The sequence below is a fragment of the Pristis pectinata genome, chromosome 24 (assembly GCF_009764475.1).
Source record: "Pristis pectinata isolate sPriPec2 chromosome 24, sPriPec2.1.pri, whole genome shotgun sequence".
In the NCBI taxonomy this organism is placed as follows: domain Eukaryota; kingdom Metazoa; phylum Chordata; class Chondrichthyes; order Rhinopristiformes; family Pristidae; genus Pristis; species Pristis pectinata.
This window is the reverse complement of record NC_067428.1, coordinates 34,366,694-34,381,208: the sequence shown is the minus strand read 5'-3', so window position 1 is coordinate 34,381,208 and position 14,515 is coordinate 34,366,694. Positions and strand designations below refer to the sequence as shown.

Genomic DNA, 14,515 nt, shown 5'->3' with positions numbered 1-14,515 from the left:
GTTGGCCTGTAACTGCGATTTGTTCAGTTACCACAAAAATAGGCCCGGTAACATGTGGCTACTGTTCATCTGTAGCGTTCTTAAAATCTGCCACACATCCTGCCAACAACATAATTCTTGTTACATTCAGTAACACGTTGGCAGTATTTTCCATCGAAGCCCCATTCCATCTTTATAAAGCCAGCTTCAGTGTAAAGCTGCCACGTCTGCCTACCAGTGGTGGGGCCGTTGTACTTCACTAATCCCCAGCTCCACATCCCTGACGTTAAGCAGCTCCAGTGACTCAGTTACTCAACACCTCTGCCCTGGGTCTCTCTGTGTAAACCCAAGTACAAGCTCAGTGTCCCCGGTCTGTCGCAGCTTCCTGCGTGGACTGTGTCATCACATGAGGGGTGCCAGGAAAACGACAGCTACTCATGGTGAGGCTAATTGTTCTTGAGCAGATTGGAAAGATCCAACATTTTCTTCGTAGAATCAATTATTCGAAAAAGTAGTGATCTAAGATAATTAGGTGTCTGCCGTGTATTGGACATCAGCTGTCTCTTGAAACCCCAGGCCAGGATTCTAATCAAGAATTCTGTGGGGTTATATATAGAATAGCAACTAACCAGGAATGAGAAATGGGCTGAAGTCTGATTGAATCAGTGAATACCAGGTGTCTAGGGGTGAGGTACAGGCTGGAATCCAATGGAGGGGGGTGGGGGGGAGTTGGAGTTGGAGTTGGAGGTTATGTACAGAATAACAGATAACGATGAGCCAGTGCAAGGCGTTTGAGAGTTTCTATTAAGAATAAAGCTGCCTGGAGTTGATATTACCAAGTGCTTGTTCCCAGACTTTGAGGTAAGGGATCGTGTCGAGATCCTGAGATCCTGATCCCGGGGGATTTCTGATGCACTGCTGTGATTCCCTCCAGTGTATTCTATAGACAGTTGTGTCTGTGTTAAGTGACTAACAGGATGTTTTTGCTTCTCCTTCCCCAGATTTCTCGAGTGTTCTGCTATCTGTGTGTGGTCACCGTGCAGTATCTGGGCCCTACAATCCTCCTCCTGCACTCCACTCTGCTGCTTAAAGTCATGGGTAAGAACCAGCAAGTAGTCATGTATTATATTGGGGACCACATACTGGGGACGGCAGCCTTACCCTGGTGCCCATCACCTCTCTGCTGATCACTTCGACTCTGTTTACTCATCTTGGATACATCCCATCGACATCCAACAAAAACCCATCGACCTCGGTCGTGGCAACTCCACTCCCTAGTGCAGATTTTGGGGAAGAGAGTTCCTCATTTCCACCCTCCTGATTTCAGTCCTGAGTGATCAGGCTGGAAGGTTTTGTTCAGGATTCCCCTGGCACTCACTGCATTCTCTCTGAGCACGTTGTGCACCATCCTTGCTTCATCCAGTCACTAGTACAATGACTCGGAGATCCTGCACCTCGGCATTCCTGCCTGGTCACACGCTCCCTGATTCCTTGTGATCCGGAAATCTCCCAACCTCGGCTTTGAATACACTGTGTGGCGGAGCATTCTCAGCCTCTGGGGAGGGCAGTCCAAAGATCCACAAACCTCTAATGAAGAAACTTCCCTTCACTGCCGTCCTAAACAGCTGACCCCATCTCCTCACACCGTGCCCCTGGTTCCAGATTCCAGCCCTGCCAATCCCTCCCACATCCCAGTGAGACTGCCACTTATTCTCCTAACTCGTGAGTGAGTGGCAGTCTTATTTTCCCGGTCCTCTGAGGCAGCTTATCCTGCCTGGTGCTGAAGGCAGACATCCAGTTCCCCTCTCCCTCTTTCTTCTGGACCTTCCTCTGACCACTGCCTCCTGTGCTCCAGCTCGGTAATTCTATTTGTTCCACCTTTTTCAGGAGACTATTCCTGGGGTTTGTACCCGGAGCCCCCTGGAGTTTCACCAGCCATCGATGCCAATCCACGTACCCCGGGCAGTTCCTCTGGCGAAGAGGATGATTATCGAATGGCGGTCTCGCAGATCACGGCTGCGCTGGGAACCCTGCGGAGTGTTTTCACACCCCTTTTTTACCGAGGCCTCTTCTCCTTCCTGACCTGGTGGTTGGCTGCTTGTCAGGTGGTGACAAATCTCTTCGGCCTGTACTTCCATCAGTACCTCATGGGCTCGTAGGAAGGTGGGTGGTTCATTCGTGGGACTGTGTCTGCTATCAAGTGCCCTCACTCTGCCACTCTGGAGCCCGGGCAAACAATCGAGCTCAAACAAACCTCCTGTCAGTTTCTGCTTCTTTTTCCCCCGAATGTGCTGATTCCTGACTCTCAGGAACGTCACCACAGGTGTGAACTGTCTCCCCTTCCCCTGTTCTTTGACTGCCCATGGAGAAGGTACAACCAGCCAGCGTGTGCTTTACCTACTATCCAGTCACGTCCCCGTCAGTATGTGATGCCTCCGAGTTGAAGAGCCTGCTGCCCTCGCACTTGAGCAAGGCGCAGGGTGGCCTGTCTGCCAAACTCCTGCAGGGTTTCCTCTCCTGATCAGCAGTGGCTGAGCTTGTGGCTCGTGTGTTCCCGGTGCACTCTGTGGTCCATTTAATGTTCATGACCTGGATTGTTTTTGTTCAAACTGTGCCCCCTCCTCGGCTTCCACTGCATTTCTCACGTTGGAGCGTGGTGACCGTTTCTCGAGTGGGGGCATCGCAAAGGCAGCGAAGGGTCAAATTGTGTTTGGTCATCCACCTTGACGGTAACTGCGTGTGGGGAGGGCAGAAACCACAGGAGGTGTGGGGCAGTGGGCCGGACTCCAGCTGGGACTGAGCGATCAAACCTGCTGAAATAGACTGACAGAGCTCTGGGTCTCCTCGTCACCCCTCCGTACCAGGAATGTCTGACAACCCAAGGTCCCGACCCACTCCCCATCTTGCGCAACGAGAACTGAGAGCAATGTTTGCCCCCACCCCCCAAAAACACCGGCCTTGTGTCAGCACTGACCTATGTTACATAACTGTTCCATTTCTGGTCCTCAGACTGCCCCCCACCACCTACCCCTCCTCCCCCCAGCCCGGTGTGCTGCAGCCTCAAGGGGTCAGCGTGCCTTAACGCTGGGACGTGACAATGGCTTGGGTGTTTCTGAGCCTTGATGAGCAGCCTGAAGGCGCCCCCTCCCTGTTCCCGAGTGGGTCAGTGGGGGCAGTGCCCGGGGGTGAATCGTGGCACAGCTGGGATGGAGAGGCAGGGAATTCCCAGCTGTTGTCCAGGTTACACCCACCCGGCAGTAAGGACATGTCCCAAGGAGGTGAAGCAATGTCTGGGAGCCCACAGCGTTCCCTCTTTCAGCTGCTCAGGAAGTCAGGGGGCACTTTGTAGCCACTGAAATAGTTGAAGGGTCGATGGTGTTCATTTTGACAATGGGACAGCTGATTTTGCTGCCAGCAAGTTCAGGTTGTGACCAGAACAAGTGTGTCCATGGCAGCGGGTTGGAGAACGATGGTCAAGGCACAAGGTGGGGGGGAGAGGGGGGTGACCTGCTGCTCATCGAGATGGTTCTGCGGGATCTGGTAGATGGAGCCTCACTTAAAGTCCAATCGTAAAGTCGAGGCTCCATCTATCTGACAGTGCAGCGCTCCCCAGGGCTGGGGGACGGTGACAGGTGAGCTGTTTCCCCTGGAGTTTTGGGAATGAGACTGGAAGCTGCAGTGTTTCAAAGCTGGTGAGGCAGAGGGAGTGTTTGGAGACAAGGGGCTGGTGGTTATGGTGGGGTGTACCCTCACCTGCCCCCCTCTAGAAACTGCCAGCTTCGTGCTGTAGGGGTGCAGTCATGTGTATGGTGCTGACCATGTCAGTGAGTTTTACTGTTTCCAAAGCTGCTCCTTGTCTGTGGATCGGTGAGTGCAGTAGGCAAGGCATCATTTGCAATAGTTTTACAACACAAGGGGAATGATTCCATGAATATGTTTACATGAACTGCTGCAAAACCTTGTCCTCTCACTGAACACGTGCAGCAGGTTGTAAGGTAATCACTGGTGTGACTGAGGGAAGGGGGTTCATGCAGCAGCACGTCTCCCAAGGCAGGGAGAGCACAGGTAAAACTGCGTCCCGTCTCCTGTCAAACACAGGACGAGGACAGCATGGGATAGGGTCATGGAAATAAAAAACCTGCAGATGCTAGACATCTGAAACCAAGTCAGAAAACCCTGAAATGCCTGGCAGGTTGTGCAGTGATTGGAGAAGGGGAGAGGAGCTGGCATTTCACCTTGATGCCCTTTGTCCTGTAGGACATCAGACTGCAGAGGTGGGATCATTCAAAACAACTTTACCTCTGTGTTTGGGGAGAGGAGGAGGAAGAGGCCTGTTTATAATGAATCTGCTGGGTCTGAGGGTCGGGTCACTCTGTCCCCAGCTACGGTTCTTGTGAGATCTCCCCCATGGGCATGTTGGAGCAGGGACCAGGCAGGGTTTAGGTGTCACCTTCTCCCAGAGCCACTCACTCTGGGCTTACCATGGCCAGGGAGGGACCGAGGTACAACGCAGTGGGTCCCCACCCTGTCTCCCTCGTTCTGTGCTGGCTGCCTCTCTCCCACCACCACCCCAGTTTCCCTGCAGTATGTGATTGCCCTAATTGTAAAAGCACACACCTCTCACTTTTTAACAGCTACTGTAAAGTAAATTGCCTTCAGTTAGGGTTCAGTAAACCATCTGATCCAAGTCCCTCTGAGACCCTCTTTTGTGCATATCAGTCTCTGTGCAAAAGTCTCTGACTCCAGCCTGTAATGTTTGTCTGGGGCACATGCTGCTCCAGAGAAACCCGCCCCTACAGACTCCCAGGAGACTCCCAATTCACTGATCTGTCTGATTTCCACTCAAATGACTTAATTATAAAGCTGTATGTGTTAAAGGGCCAGTCCATCCCAGCCAGATGTGAATTAAATATTAAACCCTCCCATTAGCTGTCCTCTGAAGCTGAATTTCATCCTTAAATCCCTTTCTGCCTTGAACACAGTGCCACTGAGCAGCTGCGTCATCCTGCGATTCTCATCAAAACGCCAGCATCTGGGAAAGGGAAGGCGGGGTGTGTTGGGCAGTGGAGAGGGGGTGCAGGGAATGGGACGGGGCTTCTACCCTGCTTTGTAATCTGGTGCCCACTGTGGGTGAAACCAGAGGCTGTGTGTGTGTGTGTATCCGTGCACGCCCGCGTCTGATCGCTACCCACCCTCACTGATCTTATGATTTAAAGGGGAGTGAAATCGTGCAGTATGGAGTGGTTTGTGTGTGTTTTTGGAAATGAATTTTAAATATAATCATATTTTAAAATATACAGTGATTTCTTATAATTGTTCTGCAGTCTGACCTCTGCCAGTAAAGACAGGCTGGGATTTCTAATGGTCTCCTTCCAGCCCTGGCACGTCCCAAGCTGCTCTACAGCCAAGGCTGTGCACCTGAAGCTTCATCTGTTGGTATCGTTGGAAACAGCCCCCAAACTGCTGGGATTGTGGCCAGAACCTGGTTTTAAGGATTGTGGTTAGGACTAAGTATTCTGGAAACCTGACGGAAATTCCTGTTGTGGTTCTTCTACACATACCACCTGAGAGCTTGGGTTTAACGTTGTCAGAGGTGCCACCTCTCAGATACAGTGCAGCACCTCCTCGGTGCTCTCTGGTGCGGGTCACGTGCACTTCCTGAGGGGAAAACAGCTCAGCCCTGATTCAGCTCCTCATCTCCAGCAATCTGCACGAATTCTGGCTCTGTGATCTCACAGCTGAAGAATCCGAGCAGTGCCGATGACTTTGATCAGTGCTTGCTACTTTTTATTTGAACCATTTCCCTTCTGTGTGGTTCTGTGATACGGACTTTGGCAAATGGATCCCTTTGTGCCCCAGTCCTCTGCTCCGCATCCTTCCCTTCCCCTCCCTGAGGATGAACCGTGAACCGTTGGGAGTAACGTGAATTTTCACTGGCAGGGTGTGAATATTTGAGCACCAGGACTCGAGGGAGATGGGGACAGTGTGGAAGAGAAGGAGTCCTCTGGTGCGCTGGATGGAGGAGGGACTAGGGTGGGGGCTCTCTGATGGGCGGGATGGGGGGGGGGCAGCTGTCTGTGCTGCACTGACAGGACAACGTTCCCACCAGAAAGTTCTGTTGTACCTGAAAAGCCATTAGCTCCCCAGCCCTGGCTGTGCCCAGTCTATGGGTGACTCCAGGCTGTCGTGCTACCCCTCAGTACTCTTAGCCAAACCAGGAGCCGGTGTAACAGCAGCCTCTTCGGAACATTTCGGCTCCAACCGAAACATTGGGATCAATCATCCTTGGCTGAAGTCGTTCCTGCCAGGCTCCTCCGCTGTAAAACATTGCCTGTCTCAGGGTAACAGCTCCCTTGGTATAACTCTGAGCTAGGGACTGTGGGAAGTAGGGGCCAGTGTGTGATGCCACTCACAGGAGAAAAGCCAGTTGAAGCTGCCCTCTGGGATCCTATCAAATCCAGCCAATGAAAAAGGGAGTCATTGGTAACCTTGGACCTGCCCCATGTCTGGATTAACAATGATTATAAACGACCTGGATGAGGAAGTGGAGGGGTGGGTTAGTAAGTTTGCGGATGACATGAAGATTGGGGGGTGTTGTGGATAGTTTGGAGGGCTGTCAGAGGTTACAGAGGGATATAGATAGGATGCAGGGTTGGGCTGAGAAGTGGCAGATGCAGTTCAACCCAGATAAGTGTGAAGTGGTTCATTTTGGTAGGTCAAATATGTTGGCGGAATATAGTCTTAATGGTAGGACCCTTGACAGTGTGGAGGATCAGAGGGATCTTGGGGTCCGAGTCCATAGGACGCTCAAAGCGGCTGCGCAGGTTGACTCTGTGGTTAAGAAGGCATATGGTGTATTGTCCTTCCATCGGGGAATTAAATTTAGGAGCCGTGAGGTATTGCAGCTATATAGGACCCTGGTCAGACCCCACTTGGAGTACTGTGCTCAGTTCTGGTCGCCTCACTACAGGAAGGATGTGGAAGCCATAGAGAGGGTGCAGAGGAGATTTACTAGGATGCTGCCCAGAATGTGTGTAGGAATGAAAGCAGGTTGAGGGAACTCGGCCTTTTCTCCTTGGAGAGACGGAGGATGAAGGGGGACCTGATAGAGGTGTATAAGATAATGAGAGGTATTGATCGGGTAGATAGTCAGAGCCTTTTCCCCAGGGCTGAAATGGTGGCCACAAGAGGACACAGGTTTAAGGTGCTGGGGAGTAGGTACAGAGGAGATGTCAGGGGTAAGTTTTTTACTCAGAGAGTGGTGAGTGTGTGGAATGGGCTGCCGGCAACGGTGGTGGGGGCAGATACGATAGGGTCTTTCAAGAGACTGTTAGGTATATGGAGCTGAGAAAAATCGAGGTCTATGGGTAAGCCTAGTAATTTCTAGGGTAGGGACATGTTTGGCACAGCTTTGTGGGCTGAAGGGCCTGAATTGTGCTGTAGGTTTTCTACGTTTTGATGTAAGATGATGGGCTGGAAAGGAATGGCATAGACCCAACTCTAAACCAATGGCTGGGGCACGAGGTGGTCTCGGCCACAGAGCAGTTAAGATCCTGTTATTTAATAAACGATTCTGCGGTTATAATTTGACTGCCTTTTTGGAGCAGCTGGGTGTTGCTCTGACAGGATGATGAACAGGTTGTGACGTTACAAAGAGGTGTTTAACAGAGAGCAGTGTAGGCAGCCCAGAGTGTGTGACCGTGAGACTGTCTGGGGTGCAGAGATAATTTATAAGTGGGTGTTGTTCAACATGAGACATTGATTTAGAACGTCACAATAGTCTGGCTGCACACACACACATGCAGAAAGGCTGGACTATTCCTGCAAATTAATTAGATTACCAGCAACAGTTTCAAACTAGGTTAACTCACGAGAGATGAATTGCTGTCAGCTGATTCCAATACCCCTTATTTATTGTTGGACTGAATTTTAAAAGTGAATCCAGGCTAGTTTTGAGCAGCAGTGTGGAGCTGGGATAAAAGTGATGATTTTTAAGGATGTGACACCTGATGTGGACTCGAGATCTCTGGTCTGTGCAGAGTTTGGGAAAGGAGTTGAGTTGCAGAGCATGGAAACAGGCCCTTCCACTCACCCGGTTCACACTGACCAAGGTGCCCCTTCCAGGTGAATCTAATTCCCATTTCTCCAAGGAACAAATGGAAGATAATTGTTCATGGGTCATTGTGTGCAATGTCAGATACCACACTCTGTCCATTTCACAGTGAGTACATCAATGTCTGCTGATTGGGACAGGGGAGAGGGAGAGGGGAAACCAATCTCAGCCTCAGTGCCTTGGCCACTCTGCCTTCCCCTAGTTTCCTGTCTTTCAGACTGGGTGTTGAACCAAGGCCTCACCTGTCCTGTGTGCACCCTAAAGACACCCCCTGTCTCATGGGGAACAGTGGAGTGTTCTCCCAGCTCTCCTGTGAGGCATAACTAGCTGCACCCATGTAATAACCTGTATGTGAGGTCACCCCACACCACGTTTCTTACCCCACTGACTCCATGTCCGGGAGGGGCAAGGCCCACGCACAGGACCAGTGAAGTGGGCAGTGACAAGTCAACCACATATTCTGGCTGGGTTAAGAACAGTGGACTGTTAGCTCAGGACATCAGTGAACCAGATCGTCACCACTGCTGATGATAACTTCAGTTATTGAAATTGTCTGAAGTTAAAGCTAAGTTCTACAGCTACTATTGAGGGATGTTCACTCTAGCGTGTAGACATCAGGACACCCAGGTCAGTAATTTTGCTGCCATCTTACAGACACGTTGGGTAAATTGTCTGGAGTGCCCTGAGGCACAAGTTCAGGCTCTTGCCTGTGGCCTCACTGGAACCTGTAAGAAGCGCAGTCCTTGGCTGGACTGTCTATTCTCTGGCCAGGAATTTGCCAGGAACTTGAGCACATTTTGACTGTTCCTTCACAACTGGCACCTTCACCCTGTGCACCATAGCAACCTGCGTCTCCTCGGGGCAACCTGGGCATGAACAAGAAAAGAAACCTACACAGAAATAAAAACTTGTGTTCCAATAGCACCTTCCACATCCTTTACAGAATACCCCAACTTATTCCACAGCTAGTGAGATGTTTAAAGTATTGTCCCCTGGACTCCTTCACTGCGGCACCATGGGAACTACCCCAGACGGCTGACAGGGTCTTGGTCTAAAGTCCTGTTGGAAAGCACTCTGATTCTATGGCACCAGAGCCTGCCGTGGGTGCCCACACTCCCTACTGCACTCACCAAGCTGCAGTTCACCCCACGAACAGGCCCAGAACGTTACTACACTCCACCATAACCCACACTGCAGAGAAAGAGGGAACGCCGGGAACAGGCAGCATGTGTGGCAAGGTGAATGTTTCAGGTCAACACCCTCCCATCTGAACCCTGCTGATCAGATGCAAGGCAGTGGGGGCCAGTAGAACCACTTACAGTTGACATCGTCTCCTCCCCCCCTCACTGGGAGATCCGTTTGGGGACCCCATCATTGTACCTGAGCCCCTGACCACCACTCTGCCCAAACATCGGCTCCCTCCTTCACGTGTATGCTGTCACATGCAATGTCTTAATCCTCACAATAACATTTTGCAGTGGTATTGCACACAACCGCCATTACATGCCTGTGCCCAAGGGAGACGAATTGAGACCACTGTGCATTAGCCATTTCACCGGTGAACCACGTAGCACATTCACTCTGATGCTCGTCATTCAGCCGTGGCTCCTGCTCCGCTCACACCAACACTCATGTTTTCCCACTCGCCATTTCCTCCTGCTGCTGCCTTTGAAAATCTGACAAATATTCCAGCTACTTTTAACACTTGGAAAGACTGTATTTTTGCCCCCATATTTTTCCCCAGTAGCTGCTTCAGTAGCAGAATGGCCAACTGTTCCTCAAAAACATCATGCAACTTCTCAATGCACATCAGCTCCTCACCCCTCCCTGAACCATGAACCCTCCAGCATCGTCATTCCCCAACACTGCACCGTTGGTGGCTGTTCCTTCACACTCATGGTCTGTGAGCCCTGGAATTCCTTTCCCTGCCTCTCCCATCCCCTCCTCCAAGATTCCCTGTGTGCTTATGTACCCAAATATTTACTTGAGGTTCTGTGCCAGGTTTTGTTTTAAAAACTCCAGTGAAGCTCTTTGAGAAATGCAACGTTAGCAATAACAGATTTATATTCAAAAACTAACTATTTTGTGTCACATTCCTCAAAAACCAGTAGTAGTCCCAGTTTTAAAAGTTTCTCATAGCTGATAACTTCCTGCAAAACACAACAATATGTCTGGATATTGTTAGTTTTTTGGTCCAAGAACCATGAGCTCGTGCTGCTATGTGTCAGGGTACCAATGGCTGGACTCGAGGTTGACATCCAACCTTTTGATCCCACCAAACAGCACTCTGTTTCATTCTGACATTTTCATTACTGATAAAAGCACTCAGAAGATGTGGTTTTGAATGCACCATGTTTATTCTTAGTGCGGGAGTGATTTTTCCCCAGGCTTTGCTCATCACCACCTTGGGATTAATCCTGGTGATCCAGGACAAACCTGATGGTTGGCATGCACTAGATCAGCCCTGTTCAGCATTCAAGGAGTTAAAAATGCTGCCTCTGTCTGGCCTCCACATTAAAAGCATCAGTGTTTAAGTTAATGAGATGCTAGGATTCCAGGTCTCCCTGCTCTACAAGGTTAAATGGTGCATCTGTTTTTTGGGCCTAGTTAGGCCTTTGTCGTAGTGACGGTTGCTAGGCTGAAGGCCTGGGGTGGTGGCAGCAGGCGTGTCTAACAGACATCCCAGACAGTATCCCCTGGGGTAGAACACAATGAACTATACACTGTCTGGAAAAACAAAAAAAAGAGTTACATTCTGATTGCAGATTTCTAATCCAACCTTCATTATAACTCAATGCATCAACTCGAAACACTGGATGCCATTGAAGAGAAAAAAATCCTGAGCAGCGGCATCTTTATGACAACCTGCACTTTCCACACTGTGTAGAGGATGTTATAGCTGCGATATTTCACCTCACCAGAGACTGCCACAACCCAGCAAATGTAACCATAGTGATTAATCGAGACATTTCAGGGATAGTTCCCGGTAACTGGCACCAAGGAGGTTGTCGCTGTAAAGCAGAGCAGATGAGAATAGGAGCAAGAGCAGGTACCGGGCTGCTCACGAATGCCCTGCCATTCAATGTGATCGTGGCTCCCATGCCAGCCTGACCTCTGATTTGCCAGTTCCCCATAACCCTCAAAACTATTCTCCACTTTCTCTTTAAATGCCCCCCAGTAATCCGGCCTCCCCAACCCCACAGGGATTCCAAACTCAGCACTGAATTTTGGTATGAAATGAGGGAACTGTGTTTTCAGTCAGTTAATTCTTTCTGTCCTTCACACTCAGAAATGGCTGTGGGCTTTATGTTTTTTTAAAATGAAAGAGACATTGGATTAGTGCAGGGAAATGTCGTCACACCAACGCATCCCTTTCAGGTCAATTTCTCAACTGTTAAAATGCCCTAAAATTTACAAGGATGATATCAGAACTGAGGGTTATTACCATCAGGAAAGTTGGAGCAGACGGGGCCATCAGTTGTGGAAGAGAAGTGACCAAAGGTCCTCCAGATTACAGAAGGTAAAGAGGACACAGAAATGGCAGCCCTTGTGGGCAACCAGAACAGGGAGCAGCAAGTGACTGATGAATAGAGTCATACAGCACAGAATCAGGCCCTTAAGCCCAACTCATCCACACCGACCAAGATTCCCATCTAAACTGGTCTCATTTACTTGCATTTGGCCCAAATCCTTCTAAACCTATCCTATCCATGTTCTTGTCCAAATGTCTTTTAAATATTGTTAATACACCTGCCTCAACCATTTCTTCTCGCAGCTTGTGCCATATATGGGCCAACCCGTGTAAGAAAAAAGTTACCCCTCAGGTTCATATTAAATCTCTCACCTTAAACCTCTGCCCTCCAGCTCTCGATTCCCCAACCCTGGGAAAAAGACTTGTGCACTCACCCTATTTATGCCGCTCACGATTTTATGCACCTCCAAGGTTGCCCATCATTCTCCACCACTCCAGGGAATAAAGTCCTAGCCTGCCCAACCTCTCCCTATAAACTGGATTTAAGAGAAACCTGGAAAATTTCAGGACAGAGAAAAAGGGATAGGTGGGTCTGGAGCGCAAACGCTGGCACGGACTAGCTGGAGCTGTGCAAAGCACTCAGTGTACTAGAGAAACAAAGGACTGCAGATGCTGGAATCGAGATGAAAAACACGATGATGCTGGAGGAGCTCAGCAGGCCGGGCAGCATCTGTGGAGAAAAGCAGGTGGTCAACGTTTCAGGTCAGGACCCTTCTTCAGGACTGAAGGTAGGAAAAGGGGAAGCCCGGTATGTAGGAGGGGAAAGCAGGGCAGTGATAGGTGGACAGAAGAGGGGAGTCAGGGTGGTGATAGGTAGATGCAGGTAAGAGACAGTGATGGGCAGGTTGGGGGGGGGGGGGAGGAGGGGAGAGCAGATCCACCAGGGGATGGGTCAAAGGTGAGGAGGAAACGGGGGTAGAGAAAAAAAAGGGCTGAGAAAGGGAGGAAGAGGGTAGTGAGGGGGTTACTTTAAGTGGGAGAATTCAATGTTCATGCCGTCAGGCTGCAAGGTTCCAAGACAGAAGATGAGCTGCTGTTCCTCCAGTCTGCGTTTGGAATTCTCCCGGCAGTGGAGGCGGCCGAGGACGGACATATCAGTGATGGGGGGGGGGGGAGCTGAAGTGACCGGCGACGGGGAGATGCAGGTTGTAGCTCAGTGTAGATGTGTAGAAATGACAATGATGGGGGGGGGGGGGGGGATTGTCGCCCTCATCTCAATCTATTCCACCAATGAAGCATTAAATCACAATTACTATTTTCTCAGGTACATTTACTGTGTAGCTTCTCAGTGATAGTACAAAGCCACGCCTCAAGACCACGTAAAGATGGGCAAGACATTGGACCGAAGCGTGTCCGTGCAATCCAGTCCTCGTTTCCCTAACCGTACTTTGTCCTGATATTTTAATCTTTGGGAAGTAAGTGGTTTGGCTGCGTGGAATCTCGCCAGTGATGCCGCTGACGGAACCTGCTGAAGCTCTGAGACCAGAGGCGGCCGGCAGTGGTTGCAGTTCGCTGCCACGGAGCAACTGCATGGACCTCACTGACGGTGGGCGGGGGATTCATAGCGGGGAAGGGGATTGATAAGCGGGAAGGTTTGAACGACGCCAGTGGAAAATATTTAACGTTGAACTTTATTTCTTGCTAATGGATCAATTGCTTTGTGGGCGGGGACTCCCTCAGCTTGGGAGCCAATGAGGTATCAGTCGCCCTGCCTTGTAGTAGTCACATAGCTTCCAGAAACCAATCAGATATCAGCAATAAATAGATCAGAGAGAAATGAACATCAGTCAGGGCTCGAAATCCACGAACATCAGTTTCATCACCTGGCGACAACATCCCATGTGTCGTGAAACATTACCTGCATTTATATAGCGCCTTGGGCACGGTAAAAGGTGCCTCAGAGGAGGGATTGATCAAATACAAAAGACTGCAGGTGCTGCGAGTCTGCGGGCTGGAAACCCTCAGCAGGTCGGGCAGCGTGGGCGGAGGGAGAAACCTTAACATTTCAGTTCTGGACCCACAAATTAATCTAAGCTCAGGGGAGGCGGGGAGGGGCAGTGGGTGCAGCAGGGCGAATGTGTGACAGTTAAGTACAAAACAACAGCGCTTAATCTGAAGCGTTTCCAGCGCCGCACAGCCTGGGTAAGGCTGTCCCGGGACAGGCTGCACCTGAACAGGAACAACGCTTAGGGTTAGGGTTAGTCTGCGTAGAAACACCAACAACAACACGTAAACCAGTCAAACTAACTTGTCCAGGTAAGAAGCTGAAGGGAGGGGACCAGAAGCTGCAGGAAGCGAGTTGGAGAGGGAAGGTCTGGGGGGGGGGGGGAATTCGCACAGTGCAGGTGCCCCGTGGGGAGGGAATTGTCCCTGCTGCAATGTAAAGCAGAGACAAAGCTGCTGGACAGATACACCGCCTCTGAACCCCTGCACCGCTCACATTGACACAAGGGAATTGCCCCAACACAAATACTACACACCACTCTTTGAACGGGGTGCTGGAAATCTCTGCACGTCGGGCAGCGTCTGTAGGGAGAGGGAAACCAGTGACCCTCCGGCAGGACTTGGATTTTACCTCAGATTTCCAGCATCTGCAGCTTTTTGCCCTGACACCATCTGTGGTGAAGCAGCGCCCTCTGCTGCCAGCCCGGGCTGCACGCCCCGGACACCAGTGACCATCGGCTGACCGACGGGCACAGTCCCCCCGCTGTCCGCACCCGCTGCCAGCCCGGGCTGCACGCCCCGGACACCAGTGACCATCGGCTGACCGACGGGCACAGTCCCCCCGCTGTCCGCACCCGCTGCCAGCCCGGGCTGCACGCCCCGGACACCAGTGACCATCGGCTGACCGACGGGCACAGTCCCCCCGCTGTCCGCACCCGCTGCCAGCC

The 14,515-nt window shown here is 50.9% G+C and overlaps 1 protein-coding gene across 1 annotated transcript in view; it reads left to right on the top strand.

The window, feature by feature from the left end:
* The window catches only part of tmem161a (transmembrane protein 161A), a 28,013-nt gene extending 22,745 nt beyond the window's left edge, over window positions 1–5,268 (top strand). Inside the window, exons 11-12 of the mRNA XM_052038144.1 lie at window positions 981–1,077; window positions 1,867–5,268. Coding sequence (XP_051894104.1) covers window positions 981–1,077; window positions 1,867–2,138 — 369 coding nt within the window. The 3' untranslated portion in view covers window positions 2,139–5,268. The remainder of the gene's footprint in view (window positions 1–980; window positions 1,078–1,866) is intronic.
* The last annotated feature ends 9,247 nt before the right edge of the window (window positions 5,269–14,515 follow it).